Source organism: Myxocyprinus asiaticus, chromosome 6, assembly GCF_019703515.2.
Source record: "Myxocyprinus asiaticus isolate MX2 ecotype Aquarium Trade chromosome 6, UBuf_Myxa_2, whole genome shotgun sequence".
In the NCBI taxonomy this organism is placed as follows: Eukaryota; Metazoa; Chordata; class Actinopteri; order Cypriniformes; family Catostomidae; genus Myxocyprinus; species Myxocyprinus asiaticus.
The window spans coordinates 3,567,198-3,588,275 of NC_059349.1; the positions used below are offsets into that span (position 1 = coordinate 3,567,198).

At 38.7% G+C, this 21,078-nt stretch overlaps 2 protein-coding genes across 2 annotated transcripts in view; both read left to right on the forward strand.

Moving 5' to 3' along the window:
- Nucleotides 1-21,078, forward strand: part of LOC127442946 (gastrula zinc finger protein XlCGF7.1-like) — an 898,889-nt gene that overhangs the window by 586,934 nt on the left and 290,877 nt on the right. The window lies entirely within an intron of this gene.
- The window catches only part of LOC127442968 (gastrula zinc finger protein XlCGF8.2DB-like), a 46,611-nt gene continuing 45,433 nt past the window's right edge, over nt 19,901-21,078 (forward strand). Inside the window, exons 1-2 of the mRNA XM_051701426.1 lie at nt 19,901-19,991; nt 20,585-20,741. Coding sequence (XP_051557386.1) covers nt 20,657-20,741 — 85 coding nt within the window. The 5' untranslated portion in view covers nt 19,901-19,991; nt 20,585-20,656. The remainder of the gene's footprint in view (nt 19,992-20,584; nt 20,742-21,078) is intronic.

The window sequence follows — 21,078 nt, forward strand, 5'->3', positions numbered from 1 at the left end:
ATTCAATTCAGTAACTTTTTAACATGAATTTATAGGATTTTACTTCTAATGTATCTAGGGCAAGAAAAAGAATGACAAACTACTTAAAACTATTAATTGCACCATGTTTTTATTGCAAGAAAAGTAAACATTGCCTAAATTTCCTGAACATATAGGCATGTCAGATATACAAAGTGCGGTTAAAACAGCTCTCAAGAATACAACAAAGAGCACTTATAACAACTGGCAGGAATACCAATTCCAATAGTGCACTAAAACAACTTGTACACTGCCTGACCAAAAAAGAAAAGAAAAAAGTTACTGTTTGGGTTTAAATAAGCAGATACTTAAGAGCCTATGATTGGATCATTATTGCATTGATTAAAATGTTTCAGCTGGCAACAATGTTTTTAACCCTAACTGATACAATGTGTAGCTTCTCATTTCTTAAACAGCCATGTCAGAATACATATCCCGTGTTCGTGGAAAAGATATTACTGTTTTTTAGAAGGGGCAAATTATTGGCCTGCATCAAGCAAAGAAAACAACTAAGGAGATTGCTGAAATCACTGGAATTGGGTTAAGAACTGTCCAGTGCATTATTAAAGCCTAGAAAGATAGTGGTGAACTGTCAGCTTTGTATTAGAAATGTGGCCGGAAAGAAATCTTAAATGATCGTCATTGGAGATTACTAAAATGCTTGGAGTCGCATCGTAAAAAATCGACAGTAGAACTCACGGCTATGTTTAATAGTGAAAGTAAGAGCATTTTTACACGCACAATGCAATGGTAACTTACAGGATTGGGACTAAACAGCTGTGTGGCCACAAGAAAGCCACTTGTTAGTGAGGCTAATCAGAAAAAAAACAACTTCAATTTGCTAGGGAGCATAAAGATTGGACTGTGGAGCAATGGAAAAGGGTCTTGTAGTCTGATGAGTCAGGGTAAGAAGGGAAGCGCATGATGCACCTGTCATGCATAAGTGCCCACTGTACAAACCTCTGGAGGCAGCGTTATGATCTGGGGTTGCTTCAGTTGGTCAGGTCTAGGCTCAGTAACATTTTGCAGCAATAAGATGAAGTCAGCTGACTACCGTAATGTACTGTATGACCAAGTTATCCCATCAATGGATTTTTTCTTCCCTGACGGCACGGGCATATTTCAGGACGACAATCCCAAGATTCATTGGGCTCAAATTGTAATAGAGTGGTTCAGGGAGCATGAGGAATTATTCAAAAATTAATGCAACTCTGGATGGAAATAGATGTTGTGACGTAGCATAAGGTTGTCGAAACAATGCCACGACGAATGCGCACCTTAATCAAAGCTAAAGGTGAGTACTTCCTTATCGAGTACATAAGTTTGCAATTAATTATCAATTAAGATCAATTTATTAATAAAATGGAGTGGTGGTGGTGTAGTGGACTAAAGCACTGAACTGGTAAGCAAAAGGTTGTTGGTTCAATTCCCACAGTCATCACCATTGTGTCCTTGAGCAAGGCACTTAACTCCAGGTTGCTCCAGGGGGATTGTCCCTGTAATAAGGGCACTGTAAGTCACTTTGGATAAAAGTGTCTGCCAAATGTAAAACATTTTGTTAAAATTCTCACCTTCTGCTGCTTAATTTTTGGCTGATGGCTCCTCTTCATAGTCATCCTGCTTTTCCATTTATGAGTCTAAAACAGTAAAGTCTTTTAATGATTCTAAACACAGCAGACCTACAATTACACTAATATAAACCAAAGTAATTATATAGACCATCATATTACAATCATTAGTACAATACAGCTACTTAGCCAGCTGTCAGCTCATGAAAAAATGAATACTTATACTGTCTGAGGCCTTGAGAGTCAGTTTAAGGAAGATACATTCTTTTTCCTCGTTTTCCAGGAAGGATAGCTTTTTTAAGCTTGGATCTAATGCAGATGCAAGTAAATGAAGACTTGTTACCAAGTCAAAACACAAACTATGAACAACATTATGCTGCTATATGTTAAATGTAGACTAAAGGCATGATTAAAAAAGGATGCATTCGCAAGACATTCGATACGAAGGATTAGTGTCATCTTACCTTTAAGCAGAGCGTAGCTGGTGTTCGTGTACTGAGATGAAAGGTCCGCATTCACCACAGACTTTATTTCTTGAAACATGTTGTTTCATCCTCGCAAGGTTCAAGATGTTTAATTAATTTAGCCTGGAGTGGTGCAGTCACAGACACGGTTCGCTGTTCTTCTTAACACATCACAGTAGTAACAATTCTAATGGGTGCCATCACTTTCACAATATTCTCAGCATTACTTATGTACATTTCTTAGTGTGTGAACTTCTGTTCCTCTCCACAAATTCTTTGACATTAACGTTACCACAATTTCCGGTTGTTGTTCCAAGAAACGTTCAAGCATTTCAATGGAGCTGTTCCACCTAGTGCACACATCATGTTTTAATTTGTGTACCGGCAAGCCGAGCAGTTTCTACTACTCTTTCAAAGTATACATGGCACTAGAACTTCAGTAGAAAAATTAGATAACATTTTTTACTCTACCCAACAATTGCTCTGCACTGTTCACTCACATTGCCTTTTAAGACATCAGGTTAAATGTGTGTGAAGCAAGTGATGTGGGTAGTAAATCCAGCAGTTTTCCCTGCCACAATTATATTGTTGGCATAATCGGTGACAAGAACAGGCAATTGTCTGCAATTGCCCACTCAGAGCAGGTGTCATAGAGCAAATCTCTAAGGTTTTTGCTTGTGTGGGCTTTGTTTTGAGTCCTTGTTTGTAGAACAAAGCTCTGCATTTACCAGTTCTTGGAAATTAGATGTGATGTGATGTGATGTGATGTGATGGTCATATAGGCCTCAGTTGAACAGAACATACATGAATCAGTGGTAAGGGCAACACAGGCAGACTGGGAAAGCATGAGCTTCAGCTCCTCTTTCATAGATGGGTACAAATTGGGGATACATTTTTCACTGAAGAACTGAAGGTTGGGAATTGTGTATCTTAGTTCTAAAGGTTTTGTATTTCGCAAAAACCAACTGTGGCGAGCAGGGCGGGGGCTGAGCGGCGTCTGGTCAGAGCGAGGCCAGGAAGATAAGTGGTGAATGAGGTCCACCTGTGTGCCACACCGGTCTCGCGGTCCAGTGATGGGCGGCGGAGTATTTAAGGAGAGGAGACAGCGGCAAACGAGAGAGAAAGATGCACAAAACTGATTTTGTGTATTGTTGAGCTGAAAATCCAACAGAGTTTATGTGTAGTGAAGCTAAAGAGCATAATGTAGTGTGAAGCAGTGTGTTATTGTGTGCAACTGAAAAGTGCAAAAATAAATGTCTATGTGTTTTGTCAAACCAACCCCAGCTTCCTCCTTTCCACGAACTGTTACACAATGTTTTCTACCACGCTTCTGGTAGCATTATACACAAATCATTTTTGCTATTTCTGCCTTTGCTGTCAAAGGAGTTGTAATATGAGCAAGTAAAATATTTCTGTCCTAATTTCTTCACTTTCACATGCTCTTTGATAAAAGCCACAAGCCCTTATTTCTCATGATGCAAAACATTTGAGATTACGTTTCATCATTTTATAACTCAACAGAAATAGTGTAAGCATGCGCCTCTGTGTCACTGCGTGCCATTAACATCGCGTGTATGAACCCGCTATGCAGATATTTAGATACATGTTGTTTTAATTGACAGTGAGTTTTAAATTACCTGAGAGAAGCTTACCTTAGCCTTTTTCAGCAAAGAACTCCATTACCTCTGCTATGCTCTGTACATTAACTGGCAAACAAGATTCTTTCTGCTGGAATATGTTGAAAGTCAACAGAAATTCCAGTGTTATGAAAAAACCTCAAGAACGTGTGAGCATAGAGAACAATTAGTTTTGAGTATGTAAACACGCTGATTAAACTACTGTATGAATTGCAAGAGAGACAGATGTTCAGCAGCAGAGAGACAATAGTGTAAAGATGAGCAGATTATTTATATTTGCTTTGTTGCATTACTGATGTTTAATTAATGTCAGTTTAAGATAAATATTTGTCATCTTTAAATAGAGCTGTTTTAAAGGCAACAAAATGTCTGCCAATTGAATCGTGTAAGCATAGTTCCCTTTCAAGAAGGTAAATTTGATGCTGCATCAGTAGCTTACACTATGGGAGCACCTCTCAGGGTGCGTTGACTTTGAAACCCTTTACCATCTGGTGATGGTAAAGGGTGATGCTTGGCACTCAGCCTATGCTGACATTATTGTGGGTATATAAGCCGTAGCACAGCGTCACACCATCAGAATTTTCCTCTTAAAGGGCAGCATAGACATCTTTTGTGCTCTGGAACCCTAAACCAACGATTTGCTGTGATCTGCACTTGGTCAGTGAGAACGAGTTATATGCTTCTCCCTGCTGTGTTCCAACAAAAGAAGCACCTCTCCAAAATCACTTTTGTGTTTGCAGTTTTTTTTATATTGCACTAATAAAACAGCAAATCTGAAGCAAACTAAAAGAGTACACTTGTTGAAACACGTCTTTTAAAGACTGCAGTGTTTTGCAGGTGTTTTCCACCTTGTGAGTGATACATCCTCATGTCCGACGGAAACAAGCACTGTCTTTTATGCTTGGGCCTAACTCATGCTGAATCAGTGCTTGTGGGTTCTGATTGTGTTTATTGTGAACGATGAAGCTCAGGACACTGCACTCCCAGCTCTCTTTCATTGAGAAAGTGGAAGCCAGACCCCCTCTCTCCCATTTCGCTCCTATGTCTCCCGAAGGACCACATGAAAGAGGTGTGCGAGGACATGATTAAGAGTTTTGAGATTTTGAAGAGGATTTGTCACCGGCATGAGCTTTGCACATGTCCATATAGAGCATTTTCTCCCGTTCAGATCACCTGTAACGACCTGTGTCCTATGATTGATGTGCATGGTTGGATCAGCTTTTGGGTTGAGGACAAAGAGTGTGATGCAATATTGCTGGAGGAGACCATGTCATGCTCAGTTGATGAGAAGAGTGTCTGTATTTCACATCGAGTGGTGGAAAACTGTGCTATATCTGTTCAGAGTTGAATACAGTTCTTGGCTGGGCAGTTGAGAGGCCTTAGCTTGAGTGGCCCATGGCTGATGTGCCTGAACTCTCTCGACTAGATGAATGGTTCTTACCGAGCTGAATTACCATCCAGATTTACCGATCAATTACCGAGCATGTATTGCACAGGCTGAGACCGTTCTTTCCTGAACTGCATGACCAGCTGGTCAAGACATGATGCTCACCATACTTGCGGAGAACTTGTATCTCAGGTGAGGTGGCCTTCACATCCTTGGACTGTGCCAAGCTTATACACAGCATCCCCCATTTGAAGAGGCAATAGTAGTCCTATTTATGCACCTCCTCTTCTACACTGGCGTGGAAATCTAAGCCAGTGCATCCATCCAATCAATATAGGTTCACATCCACGCTGCTGGGTAAGGCCTACTCTTCAGCGGGTTAGACAGAGTTGCCGGTGAGCAAGTAAACCCAAGCAAAAGGTGTCATTTCCTGGATCTTGCCCCAGTAAAAAAGCTCCTTCTGAATGGGCCAAGCATTCCTGATGGTTTGGCACTAACAAAGTTAAGTACTTCACACACAGATTAGTCTGCTCCGGCTCTGCAGAAGGCCTGGAACACTTTGCCATGTCCCCACAGTATTTCTCACTTTCTCTGTGATTGAACTGAAAGATACATACTTTTGTCATAGGAACACAGATATGAGTAGCACACACATTTGAAGCTCAATTACTGGTACTGTACTAAAATAAATCTAACTCTATAACTCTAAACATCATGTTTGCGAATAATTAAGAGAAAATGTGCACAGTTTTTAGCGTCATTTCCTTTTACCACTTTATTATCATTCAGCAGAACACAGATGTAATGTTTGATTTTACGTCCCAGTGATGTGATTCTTCCAAATTAATCTGGAATTCTGTTTTTTCTGACCTAAAAATGTGACCCTACATGAATTGTGTAAATCTGTAAAAAAAAAAAAAAAAAAAAAAAAAATTTACAGGGTGTGTTAAAATCTCATCAGGCTTAATATCTGATTTTCTGTCACTGTGCATTCTGGATAAGCACTTTTCATCCAAATAAATGTCATTCAACTTTCACTTGGCTTGCAAATTGCTACTGTATCAGTGTTTTCACATTTGATTCCTAAACCTGTGTATGCCTGCAACTTCTGTTTCAGCTGAGCCGATATGCCTGTTTTTCTATCCTAGCTTCTTATTGTAAACATTGTAACTGTTATAACATTCTTAACCAAACAACTATCATTTTTTTTATGTAGATTATAATCCATGTTGCAAAATGTGAGTGAGCATCACCCTCTAGTGGGTGTGTTAGGCACAAACTTTGATGATCTAACATTTATCATATTACAACTCAAATCACAAAGCTTATCTTAAAGACTGCTTCCCAAATGTTGTCTAGAGATGCAGCAACTTTTAAACATATCACAGATCAAAACAGACCATGCATGTACCAGAGACTCTCCTTGAAATCCGAACACAAGTAGTCAAAAGAGATGACAAGAAGTAACGGTGATGTCTCACTTGTACATTTGTGATTGGATCACCCAAAATTCATCTTAATACTATGGCCTCAGTCCGGGATGAATGGTCGTTTAGTTGGTACACTACAGTCCTCTATTGTGCACACCAGCACGACGAAAACAAGACTGTGAGTCACAGGGTGCCGCCTGCAAGTCATGTGGTGTACGCTTGGCTTCAGCTCACAAATAGCCAGCAAATATGCACTTTCTCCCGTACGCTTATTCCATCAAGTATTATGCAAGACGTAGAAGACAAGAAAACAGTGTTACTAGTTGCGCTAAAATGACCCAACAGCCATAGTTTCGTAGAGATGATAGAGCTGCTAGATGCTCCCTCATGGGACATTTCTGTGAAGAATGATCTGGTATCCTTGGCCAGAGCTCTGTCTGGCCTCTGAACGAGGCTCGTATGACACAATAGGGTTGTCTCAACGAGGCAGCTGTATGTCTTAAAATAATGACTGTTTGCTGATTGGTGTCTCTCCCGGCATGAGGACCCAACACCCTGTGCTGAGGATTCTCTCCTTTTTACAAGAGCAACTTTTTACAACAGCTACTCATGACCTTCTTGAGGGCTTGTCTGTCGGCAAACACCCTCTGGTCAGTAGATTTTTGTGTGGTGCGAGATGCTTAGAGACCTTCTCGGCCCCGCTACTGTCCCTGGACTTAGCGCTGGTATTGGACGTGTTTACAGGATCCCCATTTAAGCCACTAGAGACTGTAATATTATTCATACTCTCACTGAATACTGTACTGCTACTCGCTTTGGCATCAATAAAGCCTGATTCACACATACTCTGTGAGTGGGCCTTGAGCAGCGTGTTTTCGTTTTGCAGCCTATATTAACAGATTACAGCCTTTACATTGCGAGCATGAGGTGCTAGGTGTAGCTAAAATTTATCGCCCTGCATACGGACCAGGCCTTTCAAAGGCCATTCTCAAGCCCAGAAAGGGTTGTATATGCACCCAAAGTGCTGGAAACCCCCTTTAGGGCTCATATTGTTACCCTGCAGGCATTTTTCTTCCTCCCTTGGAGTCGGACGAGGCTAAGAAACTGCACATGCTCTGCCCTGTGAGGCCATTACGCATGTACATTGACCAAACAAATCAATTCATGGTATCAGAACAACTATTTTTTCATTTGGAGGCCGCTCAAAGGGTTTGGCCATCAGCAAGCAAAGGATCTCCCACTGGGTCATGGATGCTATTGTGCTCACTTATGATTTGCAAGGTATACAGTGCCCCATGGGCATAAAAGTTCATTCTACCAGGAGTCTACCTGGTCATGGGAAAGTAAGACATGTCTAGACGCTAGAAGACATGGCTGCAGGTTGGGTTTCTCCTATCACTTTTGCCAGGTTTCATAACCTGCATTTGTATTCCCTCTCTTCCCAGATATTGACAGAGAAAAAGGTTGATTACTGACCAATTTGTTAGCATTGGTGTTAGATAAAAACTATGGTCTCTCCATTCTCACTAGTGGGAATAAGAGCATGTGTGCAATTTTTCATTACCCTATTGGCTAGTGTCATTGTACCAAAGCCCTAGGCCTGACGATCGCTGTGCTCACCTCCTTCCCGCTAACCAGGAAGATGTGATAAAATATTGGACCACAAGCCAGAATGTTCCCCACTTTCCTTACTATTTTTCAATAAGAAGGATGGCTATAGCAATAATTTTTACTACCCTTTTGGCTAGTAGGCATTGCCCATCAGTGCTATGGCATTATAATATATGGCCCCCATAGCATCAGCTACTGGTTAAGGAAAAAGTTTAAGATAAAATTAGTAAAAACTCTAGGGAAATGTTCTAAGCAGCAGAATGTTTGTTCAATTATTTGTGGAACAAAGAGCAAATAAATAGAACACTAAAAAGTCTGAAACAGATGTGGCCATATTAGTATTCATAAATGTATTGTCTGCTTCTTACAGTGATTTCACATGATTCATCAATTTCATTTTTATTTAAAAATCTATAATTTTCTGTAAAACAAGATTATTAAAATATCTATTGTTTTTTAGTTTTTTAGTTTTTTGTTTACACATACTACACTACATTCCATAAGCATAACATTTTAATCCATTGCATTTCAGAAACATTTCTTGGTTACTGTTACCTTGGTTCCCTTAAAGGAGAGGACGAGATGCTGCTTCAGTTGCTGATGCTATGAGAGCTCCTTGCAGGAGTGATGATCTCTGAAACCCTGTAAAATCACGGCAATTTCATTGGCAGATGGCACTTGATGCTCAGCCCCATATGCTAGCGTCATCGCATTTTCTGCTGAAGGGAGGAGAGCGCATCTCTCTGTCCCTTTCAAGCAAGAACTCAGTAGTGTGGCAAGTGTACATAGCATCTTGTTCCCTCCTTTCAGGGAAACAAGGTTACTGTCATAACAAAAACAGTTAGCAACAGATCACCAGATGCGCACTGAATAGGCGAAGCCGCTTGAGATGAACAGAGAAGAGATGCGAAACTTAAGCTGGTGACAAATCATTCTTAAACTGTCTATGCTCTGTATCCTGTCTTTGCAAGATAAAAAAAAATCTATGACTGTTACAAATCACATATTACTAGATGTGTAAGCAGTAAATTCTTGTGCTTGCATGTTTTTTCCTCGGATTAAGCTAAAAGCAACTAATTGTCAAGGTAGTTCAATAGACGGACACTGCTTAGCCTCTGCAGAGCAAGAGCTGTTTCAACACATTTCGCCAGGGGACAAGCCAAAGGGCAGGACTTTCAACTGTCCCCTCAAAGGCATATCTCAAGAATGGCATTTGGTGAGGGGGTATGTGCACGTGGAAATACGCGTCTTACTGATCGATAGACAAGAACCAGTTCAACGTATAGACATAATCGGAGACAATATCGGTCTCTGAGTAACAATCTTGAACAGAGACTTCCTGAGTGCCTGATTCAAGCATCTCAAGTCCACTTATGGCCGCAGTCCAACATTCTTATTGGTGATAGAAATAGCAGCTCTTGGAGCCTTTCTGTGCATAGTTTTGTGTCTCATGCAACCACCACAGGGTTTTAAAACTTTATTGGTACATGACAAACATGTGGCACGGAGCCAACAGCAACATAAACAGTGAATACACTGTGAACATGTTCTTGTTTCAGCATGAAACATTCAGAAGAGCGAGAAGCGAATTCCTGACAAGTTTAGCAAGGGGTGACACTCCACAGACACCATGCTGCACTTAGATATCTTGGTATCCAGAGTGGCAGCTCCTGGTGTGGTGTGATTAACAAGCACCTCAAATGTGGCAGTGCCAGAGACCTGAATCCTTGTTAAATAGGGAGAATGTCAATCATAATAAACTGTTCATGTATCTTTGGAAAGAATGGCACCAGCATCAAAACTCAGAGGTACACCAATGCAGTGAACTCAGTTCATCCCTTTTTTTTTTCTTCTTTTTCACCCAATTTGGAATGTCCAATTCCCAATGCACTTTTAATTCCTCATGGTCATGTAGTGATTCACCTCAATCCAGGTGGCGGAGGATGAATCCCAGCTGCCACTGTGTCTGGGACCGTCAACCCACACAGCTTATCACGTAGTGCGTTGCCATGGAGACGTAGCATCCACGCTCAACTCACCACATGCCCCACTGAGAAGAAACCACTTTATAGTGACCACGAGGAGGTTACCCCATGTGACTCTACCCTCCCTAGCAACTGGGCCAATTTGGTTGCTTAGGGGACCTGGCTGGAGTCACTCAGCACGCCCTGGGATTCAAGCTAGCGAACTAGCGATCTCCAGGGGTGGTAGCCAGCGTCTTTTACCACTGAGCTACCCAGGCCCCAGTTCATCTTTTATTTAGTTTTAGGAGAAACTTCCTCCTAAAGGCCACTTTGTTCGGTTTTCTTGCCCGCAGAGGGAATTTACGTTAAGCGCCTCACCTCAGTGTGTACGTCTCACTAAATAAATGCCCAGTGAAAAAATATTCTTGATATCATCACCACCGCCAATGTGATCGATCACGGCGCCGGAGTTAGCAACAGATCACCAGAGGCACACTGAATAGGTGAAGCCGCTTGAGATAAACAGAGAAAAGATGCGAAACTTAAGCTGGTGACAAATCATTTTTAACTGTCTTTGCTAGATATACACTGTGAAAAAAAAATCTATAACTGTCACAAATCACATATTACTAGATGTGTAAGCAGTAAATCCTTGTGCTTGCATGTTTTTTCCTCAGATTAAGCTAAAAGCAACCAATCGTCAAGGCAATAACCACACTTTAGGCTTTACAGGATGTAATTTTGATGTCTGTATATTTTACGGCACATTTTCATTTATATTATTATATGATATAGACTTAATACTTTAACCTTCTGGAACTATAGAAATCTGCTTGTCACTTTAAAATGTATTATTATTCACCATAGTAATTACAGAAAGGCATATGACAACATGAAGTTCATCAATAATAGTTTTTCTAAAGTTAACCAATTTTCCTACATAGAGAGTGTTCAGTCTCACTCACACAAACACTAAACACCATCAGGGTAACACATGTAAAATTTAAATAATGCAATAAACATGAACTTAACTACATCAAATATAACACAGAACACCCCAATGTAGATAAGTGATATTAAAAATAAGAAGAAACATAACTATTCCCATAAAATATCGTGAAATCTGATGGGTCATGCAGGGAATTCTGGGAATTGGCGATTGTTGTTTTTTTTGTTTTTTTTTACCATACTTTTAACAATATTTTACTGTAAAAAGAACATGTACTCTCTTGCTAAACATAATATACATTTTACCATTAATTATATGGAAAAATCATACTTTTTTAACATCTAAAACATTTAATTTTTACAACATTTTACCTTAATATTATACGTATTGTCTTTTTTAATATATTATAATTTTTAACAGTATATTTTAAGGTAACTAACCACTAACCAATGAAATTTTTTTTTTTTTTTTTTAACTGTATCATTTTTACAGTCTTATACCATTAAAATTACGTTTTTACACTGTAGGGAGGAGAGGGGACCAGCATCAGCATACAAGAAAGCAAGCCAAAAGCAAAGTGTTTTGAATGTCATGCACTCGCATTCACGATGAACACAATCAATCAATGATTCATTCGCGATTTGGACTGATCCGGTTGCAGGGGTCCTCAAGAAAAGAATTTACTGAATCAGTGGTGCGGTCGGCACAAGTCTCAAGTTAGCAACTTTCTAAATAGGTCTTAGTGTTTTTCGACTGGAAATGAGCCAAGAACCTGGAGTAATATCATCCCCAGAGCTTGAGAATATGGAGGATTTGACCAGTGGCAGTTCTAGCTTGTATGGCGCCCTGGGCCGCTTCAACACACCCCCAAAGTTGTTGACGGGGGGGCGGGTGTTGTAGGGCACCTTGGGCGAAACCCGCTTCACCACACCCCCAAAGTTGTTGACCATGGGGTGGGGGGTTGGGTCTGTGTGGGTGCCTCGTAGTTTAAAAAAACTATTTAAACCACATACTTAATTTAAAGCGTTTATTTGGTGCTTGCATTTATTTCTTCAAAGTATAGTTTATTCCCAACTCTATAATTTAGGTTTCACTAATTTTGTATTGGCATCGACATATTGCGTTCAGTTGATAACGTGTGGTCAATGTTAATGCTGTTAAAGCTATAAATGAACACGTCACAGGCAGGTTAAAAAAAGTTAAAAAGCCCCCCCACTGTCGAAGCTTACAGCTTTTCAGTCAAAGACTGAAAGACTGTTACAGGCTTGATTTACTCGAGAAGTTTATCCAGTGATGCTGGCAATGCGCTCAACTGAACCAGAGTAGGTTAATGGTGGTGGACATCCTCCTGTCGGCATGAACTGAATTTTTTTTTTTTCACTAAAGCTTCATGTCAGACCATTTTTATTGACCTCTTGGACAGTTTAATTCACAAAAGAACCTCTGATGACAGCAAAAACATGCAATGACTAAGTTCCTCACTTTCTTTTTAGAACAAACTTGCGAGTGTTTGCTAAATAAATATTTTTCGATGTAAAAAAAAAAAAGTTTTATTGCTGTTTGCATAGATATTAAAAGCTTCCTATTCTCATTTACTAGCAAGTCTGAAACCTTCCTTATATAGCATTTTCATGGGCATGGATTATGATTATTGTGAATGAACGTGCACGCACGCACTTTTTATGAATGTTTTGAATTCACTATCATTAACACGTTTTACTAACAAATCTGGGGGTTATGAAGCATTTGTGAATTCTGAAAAAAGTTTTCATGCAGCTCCGTTTTACGTGTAAATTATTTCCAATTTACTCACATTTACGAAACTTTCATAAATGAGGCACACTGTGTTTATTTGGAGTCCCACAGAAACAGTACACCAACATCTTAACTTATCCCTAACCTTAACACTACCCCTAAATTTTAGTAATAGCAAACAGGTGTACACTACAGTCTTCAAAGACAAAGGACAACTGGCTCTAACAAAGACAGAAAGAGATGTGGAAGGCCAGATGTACAACTAAACAAGAGGATAAGTACATCAGAGTCTCTAGTTTGAGAAATAGATGCCTCACATGTCCTCAGCTGACAGCTTCATTGAATTCTACCCGCTCAACACCAGTTTCATGTACAACAGTAAAGAGAAGACTCAGGGGTGCAGGCCTTATGGGAAGAAATGCAAAGAAAAAGCCACTTTTGAAACAGAAAACAAAAAGAAAAGGTTAGAGTGGGCAAAGAAACACAGACATTGAACAACAGATAATTGGAAAAGAGTGTTATGGATCTTAACCCCATTGAGCTTTTGTGGGATCAGCTAGACTTTAAGGTGCATGAGAAATGCCCGACAAGACAGCCACATCTATGGCAAGTGCTACAGGAAGTGTGGGGTGAAATGTCACCTGAGTATCTGGACAAACTGACAGCTAGAATGCCAAGGATCTGCAAAGCTGTCATTGCTGCACGTGCTGGATTTTAAACTGAGACTTCACCATTATACCCTTGAGACCGAGACATATCCCCAGGTAACTCTATATAGGGAATTGTCCCTGTAGTTAGCATTCTGTAGGCGTACATACTTGGCCCCATAATTGGTGCTTGCAGCAATATTTATTATTTGTTTCTTTGCCATTAAAGTTTTAAATGATCTTACACTGTTTCACTTATTACCGTTATAATATTTTAGCTTTATCTGCTTCCAACAGTGGATTTCAGAATCAGAATGAGCTTTATTGCCAAGTGTTCTCATGTACACAAGGAATTATTATTATTTATTTATTTTTGCCGATAGGAGAAACAAGTGCACACAGAACATTACAGTGAGACACAGAATATAAAACAAGGTAAGTATATAAATAGACATACAAATAATTGGACATATAACAGAATGGTGCATGTACATGTGCAAGTGGTAATGTATGTGCCAGGTAGGAGTATGTACAGTTATTGAATTAAATATGTGAATTTACATTTTAATTATCAGTACTTGCATTTCAGTTATTAGTCTATAGACATTTTTAGAAAATCATTTAATTTCTTAAAAACAACAAGAATCCACTATGAGTTAGCATTAGCTTATTACTAGAGCTGTCAGAATTAACGCATTAATGCTATGGTTCCCAACCCTGTTCCTGAAGGCCCCCCAACACTACAAATTTTGGACATCTCCCTAATCAAACACATTTGATTCAACTCATCAGCTCGTTAGTAGGGACTCCACAACCTGAATTGAGTGTGTCAGATAAGGGAGATATACAAAATGTGCATTGTTGGGGGGCCTCCAGGAACATGGTTGGGAACTACTGCTTTAACGCAAGTGATTTATTAAAAAACATTTAACACACAAATTTGTATTAATCGTGATTAATGTAATTTACCATTAATACAGCATAAACACTGGGAGGGCAGAACCTTTGTAATGTATCCACCTCGAGTCATAACACTGATGCACACTCCACAAACACACATACAACAGCGCTTCCCTGTCAGTGATAAAATTATGGAGAAAGAACCTCTTAGTACTATTTAATGTGCAAAAAAAGCCTAGATTGGACTTGTGATAGAAATCAGTTTTCAGTCTATGTAAGGAACATTTAAATTACCACAGAAGAACATCAAGTCCTTCAAGTTCCTCGGTACTCCAAGCTTCAAATTCCTCAGTGTCCACATCATTGAGGAACTCACATGGTCCATCCACACTGAGGCCGTTGTGAAGAAGGCTCACTAAGCACCTCTTCCTGAGACGGCTGAGAAAGTTTGGAATGAACCACCACATCATCACATGGTTCTATACCAGCACTGTAGAGAGCATCCTGACTGGCTGCATCACTGCCTGGTATGGCAACAGCACTGCTCTCAACCGCAAAGCCCTGCAAAGAGTGGTGTGAACTTCCAGATACATCATCAGAAGTGAGCTTCCCTTCCTACAGGACATATATACCAGGTGGTGTGTGAAAAAAGCTCAGAGGATCATCAGAGACTCTAGCCACCCGAGCCATGGAACCGAGTCTGAGTTAAAGGACGGATGAACACACATTCTGCATCCTCATGCAATTCAAGTAAGAGGTTTACGTCTGGGCAGAGATAGAATATTATAGTGTGTTATTCTTGCGTATCAAGGTTATTGCTTGTACAGTTTACGGACCGCCATGTCTGCTCATTATTAATACTCAGGGTATTAATTATCACAAATGAGATTTGCTGTATTGTAGTCCAACCACATTGTACTGTTGTGCATTTCTGCCATCACGGGTGAGACCGGCAAACTGAGTTTATCCATTAAAGAATCAAAGACCGTGGGACGGTTTAAGAGCCATCCACCGCGTCTCTGAGTGATAAACTAACAGCTGCTTTCTCTCCCACGATCGCGAAACCGCCTTTGGGGCCATCACTTAATTCTCTCTCTCTCTCGTACTAACAGACACACACACACACACACACACACACACCCTCATGTGTTATAGGATTATTTTGATTTCCATATCTAATCATATCACTGTTTAGTTTGTAGTTGTAAGTCGGAAGTTTATTGACTGCATTGTATTAATTATTAATTGATATTACTGCATAAATAAACTTTGTTATATTACACAGAGAAGTGTTTTGGTTTGTTTTGTATACACCTGTATCATGATGACGGGATGTCAGTGCTCGGATTCAAGCCTTCATTCAATGTTTTTTCCTGAAAATCGATATTCTTTGGATGTCGATTTTCCTAAGAAAACAATCTAATATTGAGACTGTTATACTATCTGGTTATTAGTCCCTGATTCCAGGGTGGTGCCCGTCAATGTTAATCCTTATTAATATTCTATTGATTTTTGATAATTGATCATTATCTTTGAAGATTGTTGATTTTGAAGGATCAATAAGCTAGTGTTAATTTTAATTAATGTATCATAGATGTTAATGATTGGTGATTATCTTTGATAATTGTTGATTTAAAGGATTAAAAAAGCTAACATTGATTCTCATCAATATTCTATTGATTTTAATAATTAATAATTATCTTTGATAATTATTAATTATTGCTAATAACCAAACCCACTCCTAAACGTAGCACACTACATTTACTGGAGCCCCATATGAAGTTTTAATGAGTTAGATTCAATTAATTAATTTAAATATGAATTAATAACTAAAGAAATAATTATTAATTATTTCTGATAGTAACACTGATCTAAACAACCAGTAAAGCCCTACAAAGTGAAGAATCAATAACGTAAGGTTAACCCTGGTTATCTGCAGGTAAGGTAGTATTTAAAACATATGACTACATAAGTGGAATGCAATGACAAACATTTTGGCGACGTTGCTAGTACGAAAATATATTTTGGTCATTGCTACATACTCACCACGTTCCAACAACATACAATAATAACGTCACCACGAAGAACGGGAATCACAATTATGTCATTGCAACATAAATTGGAACGTTGCTGCAGCAAATTTGGTCCAGTCTGGTTACGTGTTCACCAGGGTGCCAATTAATCCTAGTTTATATTTGACGTAGCCGGGGTTTTTTTTGCAAGGGTTCGTGCACACAAAGTGATGTCATTGCGGTGTCACCTAGCCTTCGCATGGCCATGCACATGCCATTTGCTTCAGTCCCATTGGATGAATTCAAGGAAAGAGGCAGGATAGATGTGCCTGTGATTTGAGGCAGAGTAAAACTACTGAAAATAATGTTAAAAGGAAAATGTTTTTACAGTTGCTGCAGGTCCTCAGTTGTGTTTGAGTTGAGTGCTTGAGTGGTTCTCATGTGTTTTAGTTTTGTTCACCTCTTGCACATGACCAGCGAAAATGAACTATTTATTATCACACCCGGCTAGGTAAATATCAAGTTCAGCAAAGTGCATCTTCAATGTCTCAGGAGCCCTAAAAGCACATGAGAGAGTGCATACTGGAGAGAAGATATACCACTGCACTTTACGTGGGATGAGTTTCAGTAGTGTACAGAAGCATTTAAAAAGCATTGTCCAAAGATATCATAGTGAGCAAAGTTCATCTTCAGGGTCAACACTTATTTAATGCAACACACAATTTTAATGTAACAAAAATGTGATGGCTGAAAAAAAATCTACATTGGAATACCATAAATTTACAGTTCAGAACTATTTATATTATGAAACGTTATAAACGTAATATATCAGCATTCTGGAACACCAAGTGTAAATAGCAACAAAACGCATCTTGTTTGCACTAAGTGCAAATAATGTTGGATGCTATTTGCACCCCTAATTAAATACTTACAATTTAGAGGCATCAATGCAACATGTTTATTGTGTTTATTGAGTTCCACAGACTACACCAACCCCTAAACCTAACCCTAATCTTCCCTTACAATAATTTACCATGGTTTTACTACAGTAACCATAGTATCACCATGGTATTTTGTAGTAAAATCAAAATAACCACAAAATTAAACATGGTTACTAGTGATGTCCAGTTTGTGAACGAATTGTTCTTTTGAACCGGTTCTTTTCAGTGAATGAGTTTAACCAGTTCACCAAATCAGATTGAACTGTTCGAAAAGGTTTGTGTCTCGAGTTCACACTGATCCACAAGTTACTCTATCTTAACCTGTCTCTTGGACATGCCTGACACTCTGACTTGAAATGAGCCAATAACTGGGAGTAATATGATCCTAGAACTGGTAATATCTACTTTTCTTAATGTTTCTTTGCAAATGTGTGTTTCTGGTGTATGTTGGTGAACAGCAGAAAGTATAACAAATAAAACAAACTGGAAATAAGTTTATGACTGTATTACCATTTTATCAATATATGATGAGGATCCAGTCGCAACAGTTCTGAAGTCACCAGTACACTGATACAGGGACAGAGTTAACAGTACACTTAACTGAAAATAGCCTCTTTCGGATATGTTCGAAATACTGTGATCTGATGAGTGAGTTGCTTATTAGCATGAGTGAACTGAGGACTTGAATGAGAGTGCAAAACATTTTAGTCAAGAGATGTAAATGAATTTTACTATTGAGTATTGTGCATGCAGATTATATTTGAAGTTGCTATGAGCTGGATCATGGTTTCTGTAAAAAGGTTGATTATGACTAATTTATTCACTTTATATGCTTTAGACACTTAGAACATCCACGTTTGTATAGCAGTGTCAGTATTGGATGTTTTAGGTGCAAAACTTTAACATTTTCCAAGATGTAAGATCACTGAATGAAACACTGATGACAATAAACACCCTTATTATTATAACTTAATTGAATAAAATGTTATAATCAGCAATATGCGCTTACATATGGCTTTATTGAATGTGTTTGAGTGTGTATTCCACAACTCTGGGGTATTAGCATTATATACAGGGACATCATTACGTGATGATGTAAATGATCTGGTGAATCATGTTTTTTTTTTTTTTTTTTTTTTTTAACCGGTTCATTGAAATGAACCATCCGAAAGAACCAGATCATAGGAAAGGAGGACTTCCCATCACTAATTGTTACTATATTAACGCCATTTTTCTGTAGTAACACCATTGTTAATTACATCAAATCTATGGTTTCTGGGGGCCTGGGTTGCTCAGCAAGTAAAGACGCTGACTACCACACCTGGAGTCGCAAGTTCGAATCCAGGGCGTGCTGAGTGACTCCAGTCAGGCTTCCTAAGCAACCAATTGGCCCGGTTGCCAGGGTGGGTAGAGTCACGTTGGGTTAACCTCCTCGTGGTCACTATAAAATGTGGTGGGGCGCGTGGTGAGTTGTGCGTGGAGTTGTTTGGAGTTATTTGCACTAATTAGTGGGTCCACAAGGTGGCACACTCACATTTGAGCTGTTGCTGTCACTAAGAAGCACTAGAAGATATAATTGCCCCTAAACATCCAGAGATGAAGGTTAAAACAACAACAGTGGATGTGCAAGTCAAGAGCGTGTGTGTGAGGAGGTCTGGAGATACTACATTTGTATAACTCGAGTCTGAAGGAATATAAAGACATCTTAATGTCTAAACTCCTGAAGGGAAAGTCTGGTGTCTCATAGCAGTCGTAGCGCGTATGCACCAACTGCCTGTGTATGCAAGCACAGCATATGGAGTATAATTTGACAGGCTCGTGACTGTACACATACAGTGTTTGTGTCAAAATGGAATGATATCTAGGTCTTAAAGGAGTGTTCCGAGTTCAATACATGTTAAGTGCAATTAAAAGCATTTGTGGCATAATGTTGATTACCACAAAAAATCGACTCCAGTGGTTCCAGTGAGGCACTTATAATGGAAGTGAATGGGGGCCAATTTGTTTACGTTAAAATACTCACCGTTTAAAAAGTATAGCCACAAGACATAAAGGATATGTGTGTAAACATGATTTTAGTGTGATAAAATCACTTATTAACCTTTCTGTGTAAGGTAATAGCCAATTTTACAACTTCGTTACCATGACGATGTAATGTCAACAAACTCTAGAACAACTGTAAAAATTACTATTTAAACAACTTTACAGCTCAAATAATGCACAAGTTTTAACAGAAGAATTAATGCAAGTGCTTTTATAAAATTATAAGCTTCACATTTCTGTGTTTAAACCCTTCAAAAATTGGCCATGTTCACTTTTTTTGTCCCCATTCACTTCCATTGTAAATTGCAACACTTTTATTGTCCCCATACCTGTCATAACCTTCCATTGTAAGGATGTCACTGTAACCTCGATTATTGGTTTTTTTTTAAAAGAAAAGGAGGAACGAGTCTAAATTAATTTTTGTAGTAATCAACATTATGCCACAAATGCTGTCGATTTAGTTTAACTTGTATTGAACCCAGAACATTGCTTTAAGAGGTGTGCTCCTCGCTCATACAGGACTCTTATTTTGAAATGATTGTCTTGCCCAGTTTGCCATCAGCCATTTTGTCCAGTTGCAGCAGGAAGTAGTATGCTGAGTACAGGGCTGCATTTATGTGCATCAAACATTTGCTTTTATGGCTTTCCTGAGATACTGTTTGTCTGTAAGTAATATAAGGTTGATCATTTTAACATTAAACACAGTTTTATTCACTAGGCCACGAAAATGAGTTATTCTGTAGAAGTAATGTGCCTGCAAACTATGCCCTATTTGAGTGCTGAATGAAGCTCCTAATGCATGTAGATTGAGAAGTGTATTTAGTTTTGTATTTGCAGTTTTACAAAAACAATAAAGATATGAATAATAACTTACAGTAAATCTAAGTCAAGGAAAGTCATATATTGAATGATTATTGGAATCTCATTCAAAATGTTATCTTGCTGTCTAGCTTTGCAAAACAATGCATTGTAAGGACAGTAAAATATCTAGTTTTAAATCTGAATATAAATGCAGGTAAATTTAAACCAAATGTGTAAACTATATTTAAACACAATTCACCTAAATAAGTTAAATGTAGAAATTATATTGAGAAATTGTTTTAATAAAATAAATGGGAAATTGCTGATTATTTGAAGCAAATATGAATACCATTAAAAAAATGCATATCCATACAGCAATCACAATTCACACCTTTAGTGTAGCCCTTCCTGATCCAGTTTACTTATAAATGCTGGAAATATTTCCATCATCCTACAGGTGAAGAAAGAGGAATAAGGTGGAATATAAAGAGTCAAGTGTAACAGCTTAAGTCTGTTGACTATTGCAAAAATGATGTCTATTAAAGAGGAGAAAGAAGACTTGAGTTATCCAGAGACACGGATAATAAAACATGAAGATGCTGAGGAACAAAGAGGTTGGTGCACATTTTTAATTCTTCATAATGACTGTTTGAGAAACAGTAAGGTAAGACAGTTTCAAGCTGTTCTCTAGATCTGGCAGCTGTTGTTAGAAAATCATAGTAGCAGTTTGGTAAGTGTACCTGTTAAGCCCACCAAAATCTGTTTTCAGACATTTTCTATATTTTCATAGTTCATATGGAAAAGCATGGATAAAGCTAAATCTCTCATTTTAAGTTTTATATGTCAATTCCAACCATTTCTAAAATATTAAATGAAAATATTTCATGAAATACTGTATGTGAAAAGTCTGGATGTACCGTTTAAGCCCATTGGTGTTCCAATTAAGCCCAC